The sequence below is a fragment of the Monodelphis domestica genome, chromosome 1, assembly GCF_027887165.1.
Source record: "Monodelphis domestica isolate mMonDom1 chromosome 1, mMonDom1.pri, whole genome shotgun sequence".
NCBI lineage: Eukaryota > Metazoa > Chordata > Mammalia > Didelphimorphia > Didelphidae > Monodelphis > Monodelphis domestica.
In genome coordinates this window covers 477,790,938-477,814,065 of record NC_077227.1, presented here as the reverse complement: position 1 = coordinate 477,814,065, position 23,128 = coordinate 477,790,938, and the positions used below count along the sequence as shown (strand labels likewise).

The 23,128-nt window shown below is 39.8% G+C and overlaps 1 protein-coding gene across 11 annotated transcripts in view; it reads right to left on the bottom strand.

The window, feature by feature from the left end:
• Nucleotides 1–23,128, bottom strand: part of EXD3 (exonuclease 3'-5' domain containing 3) — a 490,105-nt gene that overhangs the window by 166,169 nt on the left and 300,808 nt on the right. For all 11 annotated transcript variants that reach the window (XM_056812745.1, XM_056812746.1, XM_056812748.1 and 8 more), the window contains 3 exons: nt 22,909–23,119; nt 20,870–21,036; nt 20,015–20,188 (listed from right to left, as the gene is read on the bottom strand). In XM_056812745.1, coding sequence (XP_056668723.1) covers nt 20,015–20,188; nt 20,870–21,036; nt 22,909–23,119 — 552 coding nt within the window. The remainder of the gene's footprint in view (nt 1–20,014; nt 20,189–20,869; nt 21,037–22,908; nt 23,120–23,128) is intronic.

Genomic DNA, 23,128 nt, shown 5'->3' with positions numbered 1-23,128 from the left:
GAATGAAATAGGGCTTAAATACCCCCTCTGCTTAGGCTGGGCCAAAGGCCCAAGGTCTTGGATAGCCGAGGCAAAGAAAAGAGATCAGTCCCTATCACTCACGTGACCAAAATGGAGAAATAGTCTCAGGACCTTCACTCCAAGCACCAGCCTCCAACAACATCCTTTTTTCCACACAGGAAGTCCCCAGATTCCTCAGCTGTCCTCTACCTCACTTCCTGTGTCTCACCTGTGCCAATGGTGGCTCTAGCTTCACCCAGGACCGCCCAGAGGTCTGTCCCCTTTGCACATGTCTGTTGAAGGCCATATTCTCAAATAATTAAATCTTGAGCTTTGCTGAAGCCTTTCCTAAATCCTGTTACCCTGAGTAGGGTGGAGATTGTAGTTTTCAAGACCTGATTCTGTCATTCCAAGTATCTCTATTGTTATTGATCAATAGGAAATAGCCAAATCCCATCCTCTAAAGAATGGTTTGAACAGGGTTAAGTAGTTTTGAAATTCACACTACTAGGTGCCAGATGATATGCTAAGCAAAAGGGATACAAGAAGAGGCAAAAAACAGTCTTTGCCCCTCAAGGAGCTCACAATCTAATGGGGGAAATAACACACAAACAAATATGCAAAAACAAGGATAAATAGGAGATAATGAATGGAAAGAAGGATCCAGAATTAAGAAGGATTGAGAAAGCTTTCCTGCAAAAGATCAAATTTTAGCTGAGATTTAAAAGAAGTCAGGGAAGCCCAGAGGTAGCAATGAGGAGAGAGAAAGAACATCCCAGTTAGGAAGTTACCAGGTGAAGAACCAGCAGAAAGAAGGCTTTCCGTGTTTTTTATTATTGGTTTTTAACATTGGATTGTTGAGTTTTAATCAGTTAACTGTTTCTTTAAATGCCACTGTTGGCATCTTAAATTGTTTTTTAACACTTAATAAATAAATGTTCTCAATATGCCTCAAAAAAAAAAAAAAGAACGAATTAAGAATTAAGCATTAAGAATGCCTGGAGTCAAGAGATGGATTGTCTTGTTTGAGGAACATCAAGGAAGTTGGTGGTAGTGGTGGGTGGCTGGCTGGGCAGGGAGTGTATGGTATAAGAAGACTGGAAAGATTTGGGGTGAGCAGTTTATAAAATCTTGATTTACCAATATTTTTAATTCAATTATATGAAAAAACAATATTTTAACCTTTGATTTCTTTAAGTTTGAGCTGGATTCTCATCTTCTCTCCTTTCCCTTCCCCCTCTCTGAGATGGCAAGCAATCTGATATAGATTTACATGTGTAATGCTATAAAACATAGTTCCATATTAGTCCTTTTGTGAAAAAGAACTTGAGCAAATAAAATGAAGAAATAAAGTAAAATATAGTATGTCTTGGTCTGCCTTCAGAATCCATCGGTTATTTCTCTCGAGGTGGATGGCATTTTTCATCATGAGTCCTTGAGGATTTTCTCAGATCACTAATTTGCTAAAAATAGCAAAATTATATAATGTTAGTTGTTACTGGGTACAATGTCCTCTTGGTTCTGCTCACTTCATGTTGCATCAGTTCATGTAAGTCTTTCCAGGGCTTTCTAAAATCATCCTTCACATTACTTTTTTTTTTTGAAAATTTTATTTAATTAGTCAATTTATAATATTTTTCCTTGGTTACAAGAATCATGTTCTTTCCCTCCCCTTACCCCACCCCCTCCTTTAGCCAATGCACAATTCCACTGGGTTTTACATGCTTCACATTACTTCTTATAGCACAGTAGTATTACATTACAATCATATACCACAACGTGTTTAGTCATTCCCTAAAGTGATAGACATCCCTACAGTTTTGAATTCTTTGCCACCACAAAAAGAGCTGCTATAAATATTTTTGCAAATAGGTTCTTTCTTCCTTTTAAAAATCTCTTTGGGATATAGACTTAGTAGTGGTACTGCTGGGTCAAAGAGTATGCATAATTTTAAAGCTCTTTGGGCAGAGTTCCAAATCACTCTAGAATGGTTAGTTCAGTTCACAACTCTACTCAAAGTGCATTACAGTCTCAATTTTGCCATATGCCCTCCAGCATTTATTATTTTCCTTTTCTGTCATATTAGTCAATCTGATACATATGAAGTGGCACCTCAGGGTTGTTTTAATTTGCATTCCTCTAATCAAGAGCGATTTAGAGCATAAAGGGTCTTGAAAGGCAGAAAGATTTTGTATTTGATCCTGGAAGTAATAGGGAGCCACTACAATTTATTGAATAGGGGGCTGAGTGTGCGTGCGTGTGTGTGCGTGTGTGTGTGTGTGTGTGTGTGTGTGCCTATGTGTGTATGTGTGTGTGTTTGAGAGACAGAGAGACAGACAGACAGACAAGGATAGACTTGTGCTTTACAAAATCACATTTGAAACAGAATGGAGGGCAGGGCAGAAGAGTGGTCAGAGATTTATGGCAGGCAGACTAATCAGCAGGCTATTGTGATAATCCAGGTATGAGGAGATGAGGGCCTATAGTAGGGTATTAGTAGTTTTGGAGGAAAGAAGGGGGATGTATACAAAAGATGCTACAAGGACAAAATTAACAGCTGTTGGCAATAGATTGGATAAGGGAAGGTGAGAGTGAGGTACCAAAGATGACACCTAGGTTTGTAGCCTAGGGGACAGGGAGTATCCTTAAAAATAATAAGGAAGACTGGAAGAGGAAAGGAAAGAATATATGTATAAGGACAATGACTTCAGTTTTGGACATACTGAGTTTAGGATGTCTCCTATACTTTAGTTGTAGATGTTCTATAGGCAGTTGGAGATTTGAGTCTAGAGGTCAGCAGAGAAGTTAGAGCTAGAAAGATTTGAGAATCATCAGCATACAGATGATAACTGGATCCATTGGAACTGATAAGATCACCAAAGGATATGGTATAAAGGGAGAAAAGGACCCAGGACAGAGCCTTGTGGGATACCCATAGTAAGAAGGTATGAGCTATAAGACAATCCAGTAAAGTTTTGGAAGAATTGGTCAGGTAGGTAGGATAATCAGGAGAGAGTGGTGCACTGAAAACCTAGAGAGAAGAGAACATTAAAGAGAAGGTGACTGACAAGTTCAATGGCTGCAGAGTGGTCAAGAAGGATAAGAATTGAAAACAGGCCATTGGATTTGGCAATTAAGAGATAACTAGAAACTTTGGATAGAACAGTCTTGAATGGTGAGGCTGGAAGCTAGATTGTAGAGACTTAAGAGGATAAGAGGAAAGGAAATAGAGGCATCTATTGGAGACCTTTTTTTCAAAAAGTTGAGCCACAAAGGGCAAAAGGGGATAATAATTACTGGGGACAGGATTAAATATTTTTTCACACAACTATAGTTATCTTTGTTTACTTTGAAAACTCCCTGTTCATATTCTTTGTCCATTTATCAATTGGGGAATGACTTGTATTCTTATGAATTTGACTAATTTCTCTGCATATTTGAGAAATGAGGCTTTTATTAGAAAAACATATTTTTCATATAATTATTGTATATAACCTTCTAGCCTATTCCCCATCCTCCAACCTACTTTCTCTTTTTTCACTCTGTCCACCCACAACATTGCTTTGCTTCTGACCACCACCTCCCCTAGTCCAAACTCCCTATCAACCTCCTCCCATCCTTCTCTGTTCCTACTTTCCTTTAGGATAAGAAAGATCTCCATACTCAACTGATTGTATATGCTATTCCCTCGTTGAGCCAATTCCCATGAGGGCAAGATTCAAGCACTCCATCTTCCCCTCCACTATAAAACTATTTCATGAAATAATTGACCCCATTCACCTCTCCCTTCTCCTCTATTTCAATGCATTCCTTTTTCTTGCCCATTTTTCTTTGAGACTTAGAATGTAGTTGTATCGACTGCTTCCTTCTGAGTTTGTGTTTTGATCTTCCCTGTTACCATAATAATTATTTATGGTGAGTTTCTCTTTATGTTGTTTTCTCATTTTTAGTTTTTTCCCCTTGATTTTTAACTAAAAAAAAAAACTACTAAAGTTGGGTTTTTGCTCCTGTGGTATAGAGAGCACTGTCCCAAGCTTCAAATTTTTGTGCAGCTGCTTTCAGAGCTGGTTCTGGGGATCTATAAGTTTTAGTTCTTCCAAGGTGGTATGATCCAAGGAGAAGTGTGTTTGCCATTTTCCTAGCCTGTGTTCTGGTCTGTGAGTGACCACAAGCACTCTCCTACCATGGAAATGTGATCAGTATTCTAGCTTCCCTGAAACCACAAGTGATTAATGTGTATTAATACTCCTTCTCTTTCTGGGCCTGTGACCTAGTACTGCTACCTGGATCTACATATAGGATAACAGAGTTCTATATCTAGTGCCAGCAAAGGGACTCTGTAATCTCTTGCTGACCAGTTGTCCAACCCCTTTACTGTCTATTGGCTGAAAGCTCCAGTTGCTATTGATTCAACCCCGCTCCCTCCACCCTCCTGGTCTCTGTTCTACTCCTACTCCAATGAACATATTTTTTCTGCTGACTTTTTAAGCCATTTTGGGCAGGAAAATTGTTTCACCCTATTCATTTTGAGGCATATTTTAAAGTTGTTTGGAGGGTAATTTAGGAGACATCAGTTAGGTCCTGGCTTTTTCTCAGCTATCTTGGCTCTCTTAAATACTTTTTGACTGATTGACTAGAGTCAATGATTATATGGCCATTTTGCTGTTTTTGATACCTCAGATTTTCTAGGCAATTGATCCTTTTGATAGTCCCAGTTAAAGGTTATATACTAACAAATTCTGTTGACAGATATATGCATAGTACAAATCTTAGAAAGTGAAAATTTCTCTAGTCTTGACCTACAAGCTACAGTTTCATCATATCCATTCAGTCAGGGAATAAGTTACACAGGCAATCAGGACAATCCTTTTAGGGCTATCTCTTCCTGTGACCCAACAGCTCTACCTCCAACACATATAGGAACTGCCTATTACATTCTTGATGCTGTTTAAATCCCAGAGCACTGAATTTCCACCACTACCAAGACTAAAGTGAACCCTACATTCAAGAGTGAACTCCAACCTGAATATGTCAAAAATCCTGGGTTGGTGCGGGAAAGCAGGCCCTCCTAGGAGTCACCCCAGCCCAGCTTTATTCCCTCAGGGAAGATAAGAGAAGTGACTGATGAAGTTACAAGGCTCCCAATGGTCTTTCCACCTCTTCTGGGACTCTTCAGTTGTCCTGGCCACATGGGGGCATCAAGAGTTCAGCTCCTGAACCTTAACCCACCAAAGCAAACCTAGTACATATCATGAGAAGTCAAGTTGCTCAAAGATCCACCTGAGGACTGATATTACAGTCTTCTGCACTAGGGTAACTATTATTTAGTCTTAACCACTCTCATCTATTGAAAGTGGTTTTAAGGATGTCTGGAGTTAAATGTTTGTCTCATATAAATATTTTCTTTCCCTCCTAAATTTTGTTTTTTTGTAATATGTTGCTAGATCAAGTGATTTTTTTAATCCAGATTTTAATGTTTCTCTTAGAAATATGACAATGAGATTTACCCACATTGAGGAGAGGCAGCAGAGTAAAAATATAGAGTAGTGGCTCAGTGGATAGAGAGCCAGGCCTGGAGTCAAGGGATCTCAGGTTCAAATCTAGCTTCAGACACTTCCTAGCAATGTGACCCCACTTTGGAACTGATACTTTGTAATAATTCCAAGATAGAGGGTAAGTATTTAAAATATGTATTCTATTATGTACATTTTATATATAAATATACAGTGATCCCTCACCCATTGTGGGAGTTATATTCCAGAAACCCCTGTGATAGGGGAAAATCTGCAAAGTAGTGGTGTTCACTGCCAGAAGCCTTAGAAGAACATTTGGGTAGAATAGGGCTTGAAATAAATACAAACTTTCCAAAAACTTCATAAAAACACAGCATCACAGAGCAACACTATGTGCAGTGATCAGACAGCTGATGTGAAGTGGACAAGGATTGATGCTGAATGTATGGGCACAGGGCGGGAGAGCAAAAAGACTGATGCTACAGCCACTGAGTCAATCAGTGCCTAGGATACAGAACATAGTGCTGTGGCTGGTTGCTTTTCATTCCATCAGCCAATAGTATGCCATGTACAATCTCATGTTGGCAAACTTGCACAAGTGGTAGTGGTGTACTGCATTTCTATTGTGTACAGTACAGTATTCATCTGCAAAATCCTGCAATATAGCAAAAACTTCATAATACAGAATTATATATATATTTAAAATCCACGATACTGTGAAGCCATGATAAGTGAACTGTGATATAGTGAGGGATGATTATTTATATATATATGTGTGTATATATATGTAATACATATATATACACACACACACACACAGACATATACACAATGTAATATATATATATAATACTGGATTTGGAGTCAGAAGACCTAAATGTGAATCCTAACTCTGTCCTTTACAACCTTCACGACCATGGGCATTTAGGTGGCACAGTGGATACCTGGATTTGTATTTTCCACATTTTCTAGTTCTTCAGTGTGGAAATTGACAGATCTTATATAATCTGGACTGGAGCTTCATGATATATGAATTGTTTCCTTATGGTTGTTTGCAGGCTCCTTGGCTTGGGAGCTTTTGAACTTGGCTATAACATTCTTGGAAGTTGTCATTTGGGAATTTAGTGTAGAAGGTGATCTGTGGATTCTTTCAATTTCTATTTTACCCTCTTGTTCAAGAATATCAGAGCAGTCTGTACCCCAAAGAGATAATGGACACAAAGACTTGTACAAAAATATTCATAGCTGCGCTCTTTGTGGTAGCCCAAAACTGGAAAACGAGGGGATGCCCATCAATTGGGGAATGGCTGAACAAACTGTGGTATATGTTGGTGATGGAATACTATTGTGCTAAAAGGAATAATGAAGTGGAGAAGTTCCATGGAGACTGGAACAACCTCCAGGAAGTGATGCAGAGCGAGAGGAGCAGAACCAGGAGAACATTGTACACAGAGACTAATACACTGTGGTATAATCGAACGTAATGGACTTCTCCATTAGTGGCGGTGTAATGTCCCTGAACAACTTGCAGGGATCTAGGAGAAAAAAACACCATTCATAAGCAAAGGATAAACTATGGGAGTGGAAACACCGAGAAAAAGCAACTGCCTGAATACAGAGGTTGAGGGGACATGACAGAGGATAGATTCTAAATGAACACTCTAATGCAAATACTATCAACAAAGCAATGGGTTCAAATCAAGAAAACATCTAATGCCCAGTGGACTTACGCGTCGGCTATGGGGGGTGGGGGGGAGGAAAAGAAAATGATCTATGTCTTTAACGAATAATGCTTGGAAATGATCAAATAAAATATATTAAAAAAAAAGAATATCAGAGCAGTTTTCTTGGATAAGTTCTTGTAATATGATGTCTAGGATTTTTTTGGTCATGACTCTCAGGTAGTCCAATAATTCTTAAATTATCTTTCTTGGATCTATTTTCCACGTCAGTTGTTTTTTCAATGAGATATTTCATATTTTCTTCTGTTTTTTTTTCCATTCTTTTGATTTTGTTTTATTGTTTCTTGATGTCTCATGAAGCTTTTATTTGTTCAATTCTAATTTTTAAAGATTGAATTTCTTCCATGACTTTTTGATCCTCTTTTTCCATTTGGTCCATTCTATTTTTCATGGAACTCTTTTCTTCATTGGATTTTTGTACCTCTTATTCCAGTTAACTAATTTTGTTTTTTAAGTTGTTGTTTTCTTTTTGCATTACTTTTATTTTTCTAATTTTTCTTTGACCTGTCTTATTTGAATTTCGAATTACTTTTTAAGTTCTTCTAGAGCTTAAGACCAATTCCCATTTTTTAAAAAAAGTTTTATATGTGGTTGCTTGGATCTCACAATCTTCTGATGGTTTTGTGCTTTGATGTTTGTCCCTATAGGAAATTTTGAGTGTTAAATGTTTTTTCTGTTGTTTACTCATTTTCTCAGCCTTATTTATTCATTCATTCATTTATTTATTTATTTATTTATTTATTTATTCATTCATTCATTTATTTATTTATTTATTTATTTATTTTTTGCCTGTGGACAGGGAATTCTTAAAGCTGCTTGCTGAATCGGTCTCCTCTGCTGGTGGCTAGCTGGGTTTGGCAATGTGAGATATTTTGTCCAGCAGCTGGATCTATACAGCAACAGGATAGGCTTGAAAGGGCCCAGTGCTATGGACCTCTAGGTCTCATTGTGGGCTGGTGCTAGGGCTTGGGATTTCACGGGGTGGGTCTGAGGGGCTCTTTTGCTGGTGTAGCCCCTGTCCCAGGTCCTGAAGTTAGCGTATGCACAATTGAGGAACCTAGCACAGTAGGTAGGGGATGGGGATAGGGGTGGGGGCACCCTTTTGCTTTTGGTTCCCTGTTATCCTGTGAAAATCAACTCTCTTTACCTACCTTTTAAGTTATGTTCAGTGGAAGAGGCCCCTCACACCTTTCTTGCTATTTGTTTTTGATTCCTGACATTTTTTAGGTGGTTTTAAAAGATTGGGTTTGGAAGGACTGTCAAGAGTGGTTTAGGTTTTTGCTCCTACAAAGCTGCCATCTTGGCCTCCCTATTTCTTTAGAAGCTTCAAATACTTCCTGCCATCTTATTTTCTCCTTTCACCAAAAAGTAAAGACTAAAAATTTTTATGAAAATGAGATTCTTATCTCTTTTTTTTAAGTTATCATCTATTTAATGAAATGACTTTGGAAATAATGTACATTTCCATGACACTAAAGAGAAGCTAAAGAGGTGATTTAATGCCAGGGAGGCAGCAGATGGGATTATGCTTTGGCCTAAGGTCTCTCTTATTGCTGGGACTTGAGAAAGCACACAGAAACATCCTGGTCCAGTCATTCAAACCCTTTGGAAAAAAGTCTGGGTTTTGCCACATTCATTTTATAGGACTAATTATCAGTATCAAAATCAACAGTTTGTAATCATCGAAAAAAATGTGACTAAAAGTATCCTTTGGGTTATAAAATTATACATAAATAACTTGGAATTTGTTGATCAAATAAACCTGAAACTTAAATGTTTAAGTTAGAACATTTTATGTTAGATAATGGAACTCTGGAGGCATGAAACTATAGTCTGCTTTATCAGATAAAAGGAAGAATGCTTTTTGGGGGGGGGGCAGATCAGTAATGTACAATTAGGAAATGACCAGATTCTATGTCATTCCTACCTATGTCCTGAGTTAAATTACCACCTTAATGTAACTCTTTAATCAAACTTTTCTGCTCAATCTATTTTCCCGGGGTTATCACATGCACTTTTCTAGTGGAAGTAAATGAGAAAAAAGAATTTGCTTTATTAAGTTCATTTTATGAAGATAACAAGACCTGTTTAATAAAGTGTGTGTGTGTGTTTGTGTCTGTGTGAGAGAGAGAGAGAGAGAGAGACAGGGACAGAGACAATGTAGATTAATCTTGAGACCACTGCTTTGAATGGGACCAGGGCATGTTCTAGATAACTCACAGGCTTTCATAATCATGAATGGTGCAATTGTGGCAGGTCTGACAGGCATTAAACATGCTCTCTCCCACTGATTTTTGGTGGTGAGTGGAGGATTAAGATGCTGTCTATTCCCATATCAGCTGAAGCTGTGAGGACTCAAATACGTTGCTTTTGTAACAGATATATATTTTTGTTCCTTAGAATCATTTTTTAAGGATTGCTAAGAATTATTTCCTCACTCCCCTGAATGTTGATTTCTTCTCTTCAGATGGTCAGGTTAATACAGGTGGTATCTTTTTTCTCCTGGGAAGCCTGTCTGTTCCTCCATATGGGCAGCAATTCCTGTTTTCACTCCTGTTCATGTGAGCTGAGAACAGAACCACTGGGAAAATTCCAAAGATTCCCCCTATTCTCAATCTATATTGTAGTTTGGGGTGCATTGTTCAGGAGAGGCTGGAGAAGCCATTCACTTATTCATTCATGTAATCAATATTTATTAAGTGTCTACTCTTTGCAAAAGTGCTTGGATCTCAAGTGAGTTAGAAATGTAAAAAATGATTTCTGCCTTTTAGGACCAAAAAAATCTGTGGGCTGTTTAGGGATCATGGAGTTAATTCTAATGAGATCACAAATCCATAATTGTACCAAGGATCGCCAATTTGAAAGCTTCAATGAACTATGCAGTGTGCTTCAATATTATGAATAAGCAAACACTGCTTTGGTGACCTGATAAATAGGACAGCTTGCAAATATATATGCAATACTTTCTCAAATGCATGTATATACTACTATGATCACAAAATAATTTTAGTATAAAGTACCTTTTTGTCATCACAGGTTTTCTTAATGATTACATGTTTACAATGTCTAATAGTATTTACTGTCATGTGTGGCATACAAAATTTTTTGACATTAAAAGAAGTCCTTATATTTGAAGGTTAGGAACCATTAATTTAGTTTATACTAGCATGATAAGGTCTAAGAACATATATTTGTTGCCACTGAAGGGAACACAAGGAGCTACTTGACTGAATGTCTCATTTTCAGGTGTGGTAATTTGGAAAAATGCCAGTATATCTATGGCTGTGACTCCCCATCCGAATCTCCTTAGGCTCTGGCATCTGGTTTATGCTTTTGATTGACAACATAGGCTACAGCACATTGTAGCCTTGTGGGCACATCCTTGTGGGCTGAGGCATCCAAATAGCAATGTTATAGTGTTCAGCCCTGCTCATGTGCTAGTCCGAAGAAGAATCAGCTTCTGAGGTGCTGGAAACTAGTCTTTGAAACCCAGGGGTTGATTAATCTCATGTACATGGGTTAGAATTGGCTTGGCTAGCATTAGAAGGTATGAAGAAATTTGAAATATCTTGCCCAATGTAGAACTCTGCTATTCTGCAAAGATACTGGAAGGTAGGGCTCAGTTTTGCCTTATAGGCTGATGGATCTTATCATGAGCTTCTTGTACATACTGATGCTTTGGGAGCAAACTGGCTATAACCCATGATTTGCCCTATTTATGTTGGTCCTTCAACAAGCCAAGATTTCATCAATGAGAGGCCTCCCTTGCCAACACAGTCACAATATTTCTATGAATTAGTAGCAGATCTTCAAAGGTTGATGTAACTGGAAAATGTATTAACCAGGGTCAAAACTGTGAGGAGCTTCTTTAAAGTTAAGCTTGGTAGGATCTGCTATAGTTTGCATTCCAATGGTATGGCCTTTAAGAAGCCAGAATTACCTCATGCCATGATGACGCTTGAAGAAATTTAATGGGAGTATCCCCCTGCTTGAGTGTTTAATGTAATCTGGTTATGAGGAGTTATGTTACGAGGGGATTTTTCATCAAATGAAAAGAGGACTCTTTGGTTCCCTATAGATGAATGCAATCTAAGAGAGACAGTAATGACTCAAATGAGAATATTTTGGCAATATATATGAGAGGCCAGAAGAGTCCATGGGGAAGGAAGGGTGGTGAGGTGTCAGAAAAATAATACTCTAAGTGGGAAATCTTCTTTTCCTAACCAAGCAAGGGCTAAGATTAGCAAGAGTTGAGAGGTCGATGATTGGAGATCCATAGGTACTAATTTTAGTTGTAATGTTACCTTTTAAAAAATCTTTGAGGAGTTCAATATTTCTATGAGAATAAGGATGCTCTGCACTTCTTTATTTGGAAGTATTAGTGTGGGAAATAGGGCCATTGTCCAAGGTTCCCTGGAAGAGTGTGTCCCCACCCAAGTTTCTGGGTGGAGAGGCACCAACCCTTATTGTATTAGATGTCCTCTGAGAAGGAAAGACAGCATGGTCTCTGAGCTATTGGACCCTGTGGGCCAAGGGTTAATATTACATTATGAGTAAGTAAAAGGCCTAAGAGAAGGGGTATCACAGGAGCTGTATAGTTACAATCATGAGGAAAATCTTCCTGTCTCCCATTTAGTCAGGGAAGCCTTCTTGAAAGTGGTGGGAGTTTGGCAAACTAGCATGGGGTATAACTTAGAAGAAAGTTTAGAAATGGAAAGGGAAGATCCATTGGAGGGTATTTTGAATAAATTTGTCTGAAAAAAGCAGGGGCACAGGAGCAGGAAAATGGGGTTTTCCAGAGTGTGAAAGGACTATCAGGATCTGCATGTCAAAAGCTGCTTTGAACCCTATCTATACACTGGTCACCCCATTTAGGTAATTCCAGGCATCTGTCCAACTTCACCTAATGAAGGTATGCTGGGATTGGTTTCTGCCTCCCCAAGAGTAAAAATAAAAACACTGAGTACACAGTAGAGAAGCTCTAGCTTTTATCAAGACTTCCTTGTTTTTAGCATCTCCCAGATGCCCTCCTTGCTTGTACAAATTCTGAAAACCTTGTTCCTACCCATTTACCTGGAGTTTGTGCCTTGACACTGTGTCCCAGTATTTTTGTTCTCATGGCTCTTACCTTTCTGTCTGATCACTGACTTCCTGTGCCTTGATTTCAGCTCACCTGCATGGTTCTGAGCTATGATTTTGTCCTACCACCACTCTAGACTGCTCCCCTATTCTCACACCATGGTTCTGCTTTCATCACTGGCTCCCAGGCTCTCCTCCAAGTCTTGGGCCTATTCTCTATTCTTTTCTCCTACCGTGCTACAACTCTGCCTAGGGTCAGTTTCCAATGACCATGCCCCCAGGGCAAAGATGGATCACAGGTTTGGGGAGAGCTGTTTCCACATAGCTACCCTTGCTTTGGCAAGTGTGGGAAAGGGTAAGAAGAGGTTGCTCTAGAGAAGGGAAGAGGCAGGGTCATAGAGGAAGGCACATGGTATTCTGTCTCTCTCATGTCCACGTTTAGAGCCTCTCTCCCATCCTTACCTCCAGATTTCGTTTTTTTTATGCTGTCAAGTTAGGAGGCTATGAATTGGTTATTTTAGACACCTCCCTGATAATAACAACTTATGCTATTTGACAGGACCTAGACTGAGCCTGGTGGTCTTTCACAGAGGCAATATGGCAGCTGAACTCTGTTCTTTATTATATTCAATAGTCTCTGCTGGAAATTCCTTTCAGATCATGAGCATGAATCCTCTATTTAGCTCATTGAGACTCATGCAGCCCAGTGACCCAAATAACCACATCTGCCCCAAAGTTGATATTTTAAACAAAAGTTCATCCAAGCTGGGGGTTAATTATTGGGGAATTTTGGAGATAAATTATGCCACTGGTAACCCACAACAAGTCTATCATATTTTAGGGAATGAAATTTTAAGGATACAGATGCTTTAGGAAGAGGCAAAAAGCAGTGGTTGCCTTCTCTCATGACATGACACTTTCCTTCTTCCTTGAAGTCAATGACACCAATGTTTCAAAGTTCCCCTGGGTCATGATCAAGCAAGTCATGTATTCAGCAGAGTGGACAGATCATAATAAATCATCCAACTAAATAAGTTCTGCTTACTGACTACTGTGTGCAAGAATCCTAGGCTGGACCTTGTTCTCTCCCCAGGAGATACTCTTTGCAGAGTATAGTTAATCTAAGTTGCCCCCAGGGGATATCAGAGACATTTGGCTGCTACTTGGATTACCTCTTATGGGCTTCACTTTTTGGTGGGCATTTGATTAGCATGTTAGAAAACAAAATCTCAGATAAAAAATCAACTATGGTAAAATTTATTAATTTAGATTTTGTCATTTCTTCAAATGGGTGTGGCAAAGCTTACCTTTTTACTACCACAAAAACCCTTTTTATTACAAACTTTACAAATTATTTCTCTGTAATGAGATTTTGTCATAATGAACAAAATAGGAAATCATATTTCCAGTCCACAAGACTGAGCAGAAAGTCAACTTCTGGGGGCAGCTAGGTGGCTCAGTGGAATGAGAGCGAGATCCAAAGATGAGAGATCCTGGGCTCAAATCTGGCTTCAGACACTTCCTAGATGACCCTAAGCAAGTTATTTAAATCCCTACTGCTTAGCCCAGGGGTCCCCAAACTTTTTACACAGGGGGTCAGTTCACTGTCCCTCAGACCATTGGAGGGCGAGACTATATAAAAAAAAAACTATGAACAAATCCCTATGCACACTGCACATATCTTATTTTAAAGTAAAAAAACAAAGTGGGAACAAATACAATATTTAAAATAAAGAACAATTAAATTTAAATCAACAAACTGACCAGTATTTCAATGGGAACGATAGTCCTGCTTTTGGCTAATGATATAGTCAATGTCTAGTTCCATATTTGTCACTGCTAGCCGTAACAAGTGATGCAAGTGTGCATCAGTTAGTTTAGATCTGGTTGGAGATTTCAGATGTTTCATTTTGGAAAAAGTCTGTTCATAGACATAGGTGCTGCCAAAGATGGTTGCCTTTTTGAGTGCATAGTTCCTGAGATTAGGATATGTCTCAGAGGGGAGAGATGCATAGAAATTAGGCAAGCTGCTTGACTTGAATGTGTCTTTCAGAGAGTCACAATTCTGCAGTCCAGCCAGTTCCATTTAGTAAATTGTATCCACATTTTCAATGTCAATAGAAAATGGGTTACAGAAAAGCTGTATGTCCTGTTCATGGAGATGAAGCTCTTTAAATCTGAATTGTAACTCCTTTTGCAACTTTTCTAGTGAATCCACATGTTTCTTTTGGGAATGCAATCAAGGATTTTTCTACTAACAGATTTTGAGTTAAGGGGAGATGGCAGAAATTTTCCGCTTTCACATGTGATTGCATATCACAGATGAGCGTCTCTTTTCTTAAAGTTGCACATTGAAACTGTTGAGTAGTTCTGCTATATCTGTCAGAAAGGCGAGGTGCCATTTCCATTCTGCATCACTGAGCTCTGGTACTTCTTTGTTTTTTGAAAGCATAAAAGCTGTAATCTGTGGAAGTAAGTCATAGAAATGTCTCAAAACTCTCCCTCGATTCAGCCAAAGGACTTCTGTGTGGTACAGAACATCTTCATAGGCAACATTTAGCTCAGACAGAAATTCCTGAAATTGTCTCTGGTTTAGTGCATTAGCTCTAATGAAATTAACACAAGATACCACAATTTTCATAAGAGTCCTACTTCAGAGATTTACTACATAGCAGCACTTGTTGGTGGATGAGGCAGTGTGCGACTATTGGATGAGAATGGTTATGTTTGTCAATCTCTTGGTTAATGGAAGCAATTAACTTCTTTCTTAGACCCCACCATGCTAGGAGTACCATCAGTTGTCACACTGGCTGGTTTAGCTCAGTATAGCTCCAAATCCTTCACAGTTTGGGATAGATATCCTTTCCTGTAGTTGTTCCTTTGATGCTTTACAGTGCAGCAAGCTCTTTTGTGACTTTGAAATTGACATTCGTCATCAAACATCATTGCTCTCGTCAAGTGCCAAGGAAAAATAGGAAAGTTTTCTTGCGGAGTTTTGCAAATGCTGATGCAAATTGTCTCCCATTTCTTCAATCCTTTGTGTAATTGTATATCCTTAAAGACTAAGTGTACTAAATAAGTCTGCCTTTTCTGGACACATCTCTTTGGCAACAGAAAGAAGTCACTCTTTTACAAATTCTCCCTCCACAAATGGTCGGCCAGGGCATGCTATTAGCTTGGCAACTTGAAAACTTGCTCACAGTGATGAAATATTTAGCTGCTTCCCACCTCTGTGGGATTCAAAGGCTGGGGAGCAGGAGATAAGGAGAGATAGTTATAGGAGGGCTAGGGGTGCATGCAGGCCAGGGAGGAGGGAAGAGGCCCCCTTTCCCCTCCCCTCCAAGTCACTGGGGCATTCCAGCTGGTGGGGTCCAGCCCCCTCCCCTGGCTCATGGCAGTAGTGGCTCACACAAGGGAGAGATGGACATGCTGACCACCTAGAGTTCAGCTGTGCTTCTCGGCCAGGGCCCTCGGCAGGTGGTGTCCAGGCTGGGAAAGGTGACCAATGTGTAAGAGAGGCCAGCTGCTGAAGCTGTAGAGGACCAGGATAGAGTCTGTGGGGAGCTGGTAGCCCTGGAAGAAGTTGAGGATGTCCTTGATGCCGGCCTTGTAGGGGAGCCATCACCTCACCAGCGCCCCAGGCTGTTGCAGGACCAAGGTCAGCGTGCGGACCAATGTCTCGTTGTCCACCACCTCGGCCTTGCTTCAGGGTCCCCAGTTGTACTTGGACTTGATGATCTTGGGTTTTGTGAACGTATGATTTTGTTCTGAGAGGAGGTGGCAGATGATGGTCACCATGGTCTTCACTTCCCACACCCCAAAGTTGTCCTTGGCTGCGTCTGTCTCCAGGCCCAGGTGCTGGGCCATGGTGGAGACACTGAAGTCTTGGGCAGGCCCGGCCTTGGGGGGTCAGCCATGGAACTCTCAGTGCAGGTCATAGAAGGAGAAGAAGGCATCGGGCAGCACCAGGTTCTTTCTGGAGGCCTCTGGGTGGAGGACTTGGCGAACGAGGAGCGGCCCGTTCGTGCAGTGTGTTCAAGCCTCCACCCAGGAGCTCCACATCACCCAACACCAGCTGGGAGAACTGCTGCAGCACTTTGTCCAGTGGCTCAGCCTGGCCCAACCCCTCAGCACTTAGCCTGCTGGCCTCCCAGCACTGCTTGCTCAGCTCTGGGTTGTCCGCATGCACAAGGGACTTGTGCAGGGTCCCCACCTTCCAACTGTGAAGATCGACAACTTGCCATACCAAGAGAATTGGTTCCCTCTCATTTGAGCCCAGTTTAACCCCCAGAGTACCAGTGATTGCTCCAAACAAGACCACCAGAGAGTCAGGGTGTGGAGAAGGAGGTGGTGGCATCATGGCCTGGGGAGGGGAGGGAATGAAAGAGGTTTCCCTTCTGGAAGTGTGGTGGGGGTTGGATAAATGGCCTCAGGGGGCCAAGTTTGGGGACCCCTGGCTTAGCTCTTACCACTCTTCTGCCTTGGAACCAATACATAGTATTGATTCTAAAACGGAAGGTAAGGGTTCCAAAAAAAGGAAAAGAAATTCAACTTCCCAGTCTTGTGTCAGCAAGTGGTCAAAAGCATCTTGAACCTGGTGGCATAAACATACACATGCACACGCACACGCACACACAAACAAACACACTCCCCAAATTTGACATCCTAAACTAGGACATAGTGTATTGTGTTGTATTCTTTTAGTGAGAGGGAAGAAATCAGAGGAGTCAAGGCTTTGGGTCTGGGAACTTTGTGACTCTTAATGAAGAAGATGAAAGTTATACAATATATAGGCCTGCAGTAAAGCCTGGAAGTGTGCCTGATTAGTCTGGCTAATGATGAATAATCGTCACCTAGTAATTTTCAGTACATAAGGCAACTGGAACTTAAGCAAAAAAATGGGCATGTTAAGTTACAGCAGCAGTTAAAATCTTTTTTACAGTATCCCTCTTCTTCCTCATTTTTCAGGGTCTTGTTTTCTCTTTAATCTCTCAGCTTCTCCTAAACACTTAATTTCTTCATCCTATCTGAGACATTTGGCCTCTAACAGGAAAGACTTAGTGTCTGGTTATTAAGTTAACAAAAATTTTTAGAGAATTAAATCTCCTGGACTACTAAAGAGTGAACTGCCATTATTTTTCAAGTTTGTTTCTGAATATCCAAAGAAAAAAGAATCTATTGCATTCAGCAATCACTAAGCCATTCTGAAATTACATGTGTAAGAAAAAATGTTCATAAGCACTTGACTTCTATTTTTATTTAACACTCATAATCACCAAAAATAGCCTGGCTAGCCCAATTTTCTTTGAAAACATAGGCAAGTGTGCTTCGAAGTTTGAGACCTTATATGGGTACCAAAAGTCAATCTCTAATGATTTGGAAGCCCTGGAAGTGGAGGTACTGAGAACATGGAGACACTGGCTATAGTTACTCACTCTTCATATGACTCTTGTCAGTTCCACCAAGCTATCTCCATCCATTCATCAATGTCTGAGAATTGAGCACTTGCCATTTCATATGCAAAATAAACCAGTTTCCAGTCCCAAGACCCAGGTCAGAGCTATGGCTGCTGTGAATTTGTGGAGAGAGGGAAGCATTTTGTAGGATTCCAGAATTGAAAGGGGCAGGTAGAGGAGTATAGACTCTCTTCTTGGTAGTAGTGAGGCTAGTCTAACATGGCCCAGAAAGGGATCTGAGGTCCCAAACCCAGACCACAGGGAAATGGCAAATATCAATCTTCTGTGTACACAACCTACAGTCTTCCTGCACCTACATTTCCAGACCTGCCACCTCATTTCCATACCCTTTTCCAAATGAAACCTTTCCTTAGGCGGATAAGATCCACAAGGGGAAGGAGGCTTTTCCAGAGAGCAACAATATTTACAGTTGCTTTAGCAACTGAGGTTAAAAAAGACAATGGGAACCAAATTTCATATAATTCCAGGATTTCTGCCTGAATCAATTCTCCCTCCTTTAAGAGATGGAGCAATGACCTTGGAGCTCTGGAGTCTTCATTTCCTATATGGTCCATATGGAGTTGATGATAACATGGTTGAATAATAAAGAAGAAAAAAAAACCAGCCTAACTGCTCACATGCAATAATGGGTGGTCCCTTCTAAACACAGCCATTATCTCTATGTTGATTATCCACAGCTAAGTATTCTAAACTGGCTTCCCTTACACATGATGCCCCTGACCATTCTCCTCTCCTAGCCATCTGTTGTTTTCCTAGAGAATACAAGCAATCTAGTCTAATATCAGGCTGAGAAAAACACAATTAAACGGAAAACCTACTTCACGAAATAAAACCACATGTTATATTATGAAACCAAGAGGATTATTGGCTGCTTCAGATCATCTAGGCCTGCATTCTCCTTTCTGGCATTTTACTATAATACAGTGACATTCTAGTTAAGTCACTGACAGTGGCTGAATAATACTGTAATGAGTTCCACAAATAATGTTGTGGCATCTTCTCTAGGATGTTTGAGCTGGGCCTGAGCTCCAGCTCCAATACTTACTAGCTCCATGACCCTCTGAAAGTTGCTTCATCCCTCCGAGCCCCAACCACTGGTAAATATTCCCAGAAGAAATCAAGAGGCAATTCTAGAGTTTGTCAATTGTCTTTGGATTGCCTGGAATGTCACTATGGTATCAGGAATAGCCAGAGTCAACCATATAGAATGTAAATGACACACACTACCTATTTCACAGCTCTGCTGTGAATACAGCACTTTTTTAACTGTAAAGAATTGTTTTTTGTTTTAAAATTAAAAATGGGACAGATTTCCCATCCATCTGGGCTAGGATAGGTACAGTTCTGAGTTGCGATAGTGAGAGAGAACACATCATAGGATTCAAAGATGGAAGGAACTTTGAATCTCATTTGGAGCAACCCTTTCATTTTACACATAAGGAAACTGGAGTCCAGAACGGAAGAGACTTGCCTAAAGTATCCCCACAGGAGAGCCTCTGAGTTTTATAATTAAAACAAAAATAGAAACTGAACCCTCTCAACAGGACAACACAGAAAATACATGTATAATATAGCTCCTTTAGCCTTGGCAAATACCATGATACATCACAAGGCACCAATTTTTAATAAGTTCAAACAACAAGTGTTTATGGAGCAGCTACTTGAAAGCAGCTGTTTGAAAGGCACAGTAACAAACATGGAAACATGGAGTACAAAAAAAACCACATAGAGATATATACCCTGTATGCCTTAAATTAATAAATTCTCCAATGAGGCACCTTTGAGGAAAAATAAAAGTGATTTGGAGGTTCTGTTATCCACAGGACCACTTCACCTTGGGTCATGGCCTACTGACTCTTACAGAACCTTGTAGCATCCCCCTAGTAGGAAGGGGACCATCAGACACTTTTAGAGCTGGGAAGGATCTCAGAAGTCCTTTGTCTCCTTCCTGAAGCATAAATCCCTTTTAGAAATTGATTTTTGGGGAAAAAGAAGAAAATTAAATTGGTTTTAGCATTAGTTAGGATGATGCAAGGATCCAAATCTAAGCATTACCAGTTTCGTCAAGGTGTGCCTTGGGAAACCATGTTGCATCACAACTTGAAGATGTGTAGTAAAGGGAATATGCTATAATAAGGTAGAACCCATATATTCAGAACTTCCAGTCTGAAGTCTAGCTGAAAATAGGTATAAGAAAACTGACCTCAGCTGCTTTCCGGTGGTCATCAGTGTTCTCCAGCACATGCACATCCACTCCCAGGCAACGGAGGTAGCGAGCCAGACCCTGCAGCATGGTGTCACATACCACACTGAAGTCTTTGGCAGAAATCTCAGGAAAAGCACTGGCATAAAGCATTTCTCCAGCTGATGCCAGTACCTGCAATTTAATTAGTTATAACATAATTTGGTCAGCCACTCCCCAGCTGATGGATACCCCTTAGTTTCCAGTTCTCTTCCAATACAGAAAAGCTCTATGAACGTTTATACATAAGGGTCCTTTTCATTTTTAGCTGACCTATTTGGGGGAGGGCTAGTAGTGGTATCACTGAGTCAAAGGGTTTGCAAAGTTTAGAGTCAATGAGGGCAAAGTTTCCAATTGCTTCTAAAATGGCTGGAACCTAGTATGTGTTTTTCCCACAGCTCTTCCAACTGTCACTTTCCTTTTTTGTCATCTTTATCAATCAGATGGGCATGAGGAATAAAGATGAAGATGAGGAGCAAAGGTGGAAACTCAGAGTTGCTTTAATTTGCATTTCCAAAATTAGGAATTTGGAGCATTTTTTTCTTATGGTTGTTGGTAACTTTGATTAATTTTTTGAAAATTGCATATTCTTTTTTCATTTTTTAATTGGGGAAATTTACATAAATTTGAAACAATTCTTTATATATTTTAGAAATGAGACCTTTATTAAAGAAACATTTCACAAAGATTTTTTCTCTAGTTAACCTGTTTCCCTACTAATTTTAATTGTATTGGGGTTTTTTTGGTGCAAATATTTTTCCATCTTATGTAATCAAAATGGAACATTTTATCTTCCCTTGGAAGATTTAGACCAACCTGTTTAGAAGGAGATTGTGTCCCTTGCTTACTGAGTTGCTTCTCTGCCCTTGGCTTTGTACTCTGTTTGCCTGCAAGACACTCCTTCAGATTTGCAGTTAAGCCAAAGTTGGCTGGGTCTTTACAAAGCACCTCATAGACTTCCAATAAGCAGTATGCATCTGAGGCTGTGAAGACAGAAGAAACAAGGGTGAGATATGAACTCTTCCAGAGAAGAAAATTGAAGCACTAGTCTTAGGGCCATATACAAACAATTCCCAGTGAATCCATCCACATTAATCACTTCAGATATGCCACTTTAGATTTACTTAAGAGTGTTTCATAGAGACCATGTATTTTGAGATTCTGAGTGGTTTATGAGAGGAAAAAAATGAAAAGGCCATACTACAAAGAAAAAGTCCATCCACTCACATTTCTATAGTATTTTAAGGATTGCAAAATTCCACTAGACTATGTTTTGTAGTCTATTCAGTATTGGCTGATATTGTGGTGTTAATTAGTTAATTTTTCTTGATGAGCTCTGCACTCCTATGATGCAATATTTGATAAAGAAAAAGGACCACTGGCCTGTAAGTGGAGACATGAGTTCTCGTCTTGGCACTGCCCCTGACTCAGTGATTCTAGGCCAGGCAGATCACTTAAGCTCTATGTTGATTTTCTCATTTCTAGATGAGGATAATGATCTCTACTTTGCCTACCTCATGGAGCTGTTGCAAAGATCTAATGAGATAATGGATAGAAAAAATGTTTTGAAAGCATAAGGCATCATATAAATGGGTGTTATTATTGTTGTTTTTTCTTATTATTCACTTAAAAGAAATCAATTATCCAACTGGATGAGTATTTTACTGGAGGGATTAAGTTGTCTTTATGAATGAAGTCACTGATTTTGGATTAGGTAAGCATATTTCCTCCCATATTCCATTGTCAGTGAGGAGAAAATAAAGAAGTTTCTCTCCTTTGCTTCCAGTGGTGTTTCTCTCATTAACAGATTAATACCAAAATTCAATGTTCACAAGCCAGTACTATTCTTGACCTTCATGATTTGAATCTTCCTAACCAAGCTGCTCTGAAGGAGACAATGAGTGAATGAAACCTGGCTCAGGAGCTCGTTGACACAGATTTTTGAACTTGGTTTGGTTGTTACCTCAGATGGGAAAATGGAGACTGAGGAAAAGGAGGTAGATCAAGCCTTTATTAGTATGGTAGAACTGCCTTATTCCCAGTATTTCTGTTCAAAACACTCCTACAAATATAGACAAGGTCATTGATGGTACAAGAAGCTTGTGCTTTTTGATTTTGAGTGAGGAGCAGAGAATGCCTAGAGGAGGAGAGATAATATTGCAGAGCAGAAATGGAATTGATCTTGAACTCAGGAAAGACAAGGTTGGTACTTATGATATTGATCAATAAATTCTGACCCTCACATTGCTCATCTGAAAAATTGGGGTAATGTTTACCTCATCAATTAAGAATGTGAGTTGCCTTTATCATTTATCATCAGTATCAATGTTATTATTAAGGATTAGATGAAAGCAATGGAGAAGGACATGCATTTCACTTTCTAGTTAAAGACAAGTTTTACAGGAGAGGATTCCACAAATAAAAATAATTATTTTCTTGTGTCATTTTCTAATTCCTTTATGTGTCTATATCTTGTATACTCAACTAGCCCAAGAGTTTCTTTACGACAGGGACCACTATCTCCTCTCTCTTACAACATAGCTGATTATAGGAAAAGACATGAAGGAGAAAGAATGGGGGAATCAATTTTCTTAAGTGTTTGATTAAGATAGATCTGAAGTTGTCTCCCCAACCAGGATGTATATTCCAAAGGGCAGGGACCAACATCAGTAAATACTCACTGAAAAAAAAAAAAACCATCAAGACAAGATATATTCAGGTTTTGTAGCCTGATCCAATGAGGATAGACCAACTATACTGGGGCTTTATAGGCCCCACCAACCAGACCCTTTGCTACTTGACATGTATTCTTGAAAACATTCAGCTTTGGCCTTTGGCTCTGCTGCTTATCAGACCTGCATAGAGAATCTGTTCCTCCCGGAGGGGCCGTTTCTCCCAGTTTGAAAGCTGCTCTCTTTTGTCCAGTGGTTTCCCTAGGAGATTCTGCACCAGGAGGCTGAGTCCTTTTTCTGCATGTCTGGTCCTTTTAGTTTTAGAACTTGGCTCTTGACACAGGCTATCCACGGGTATGTGATGCTTCTTCCACAACCCAGAATTTTTCTGCAACTACATACA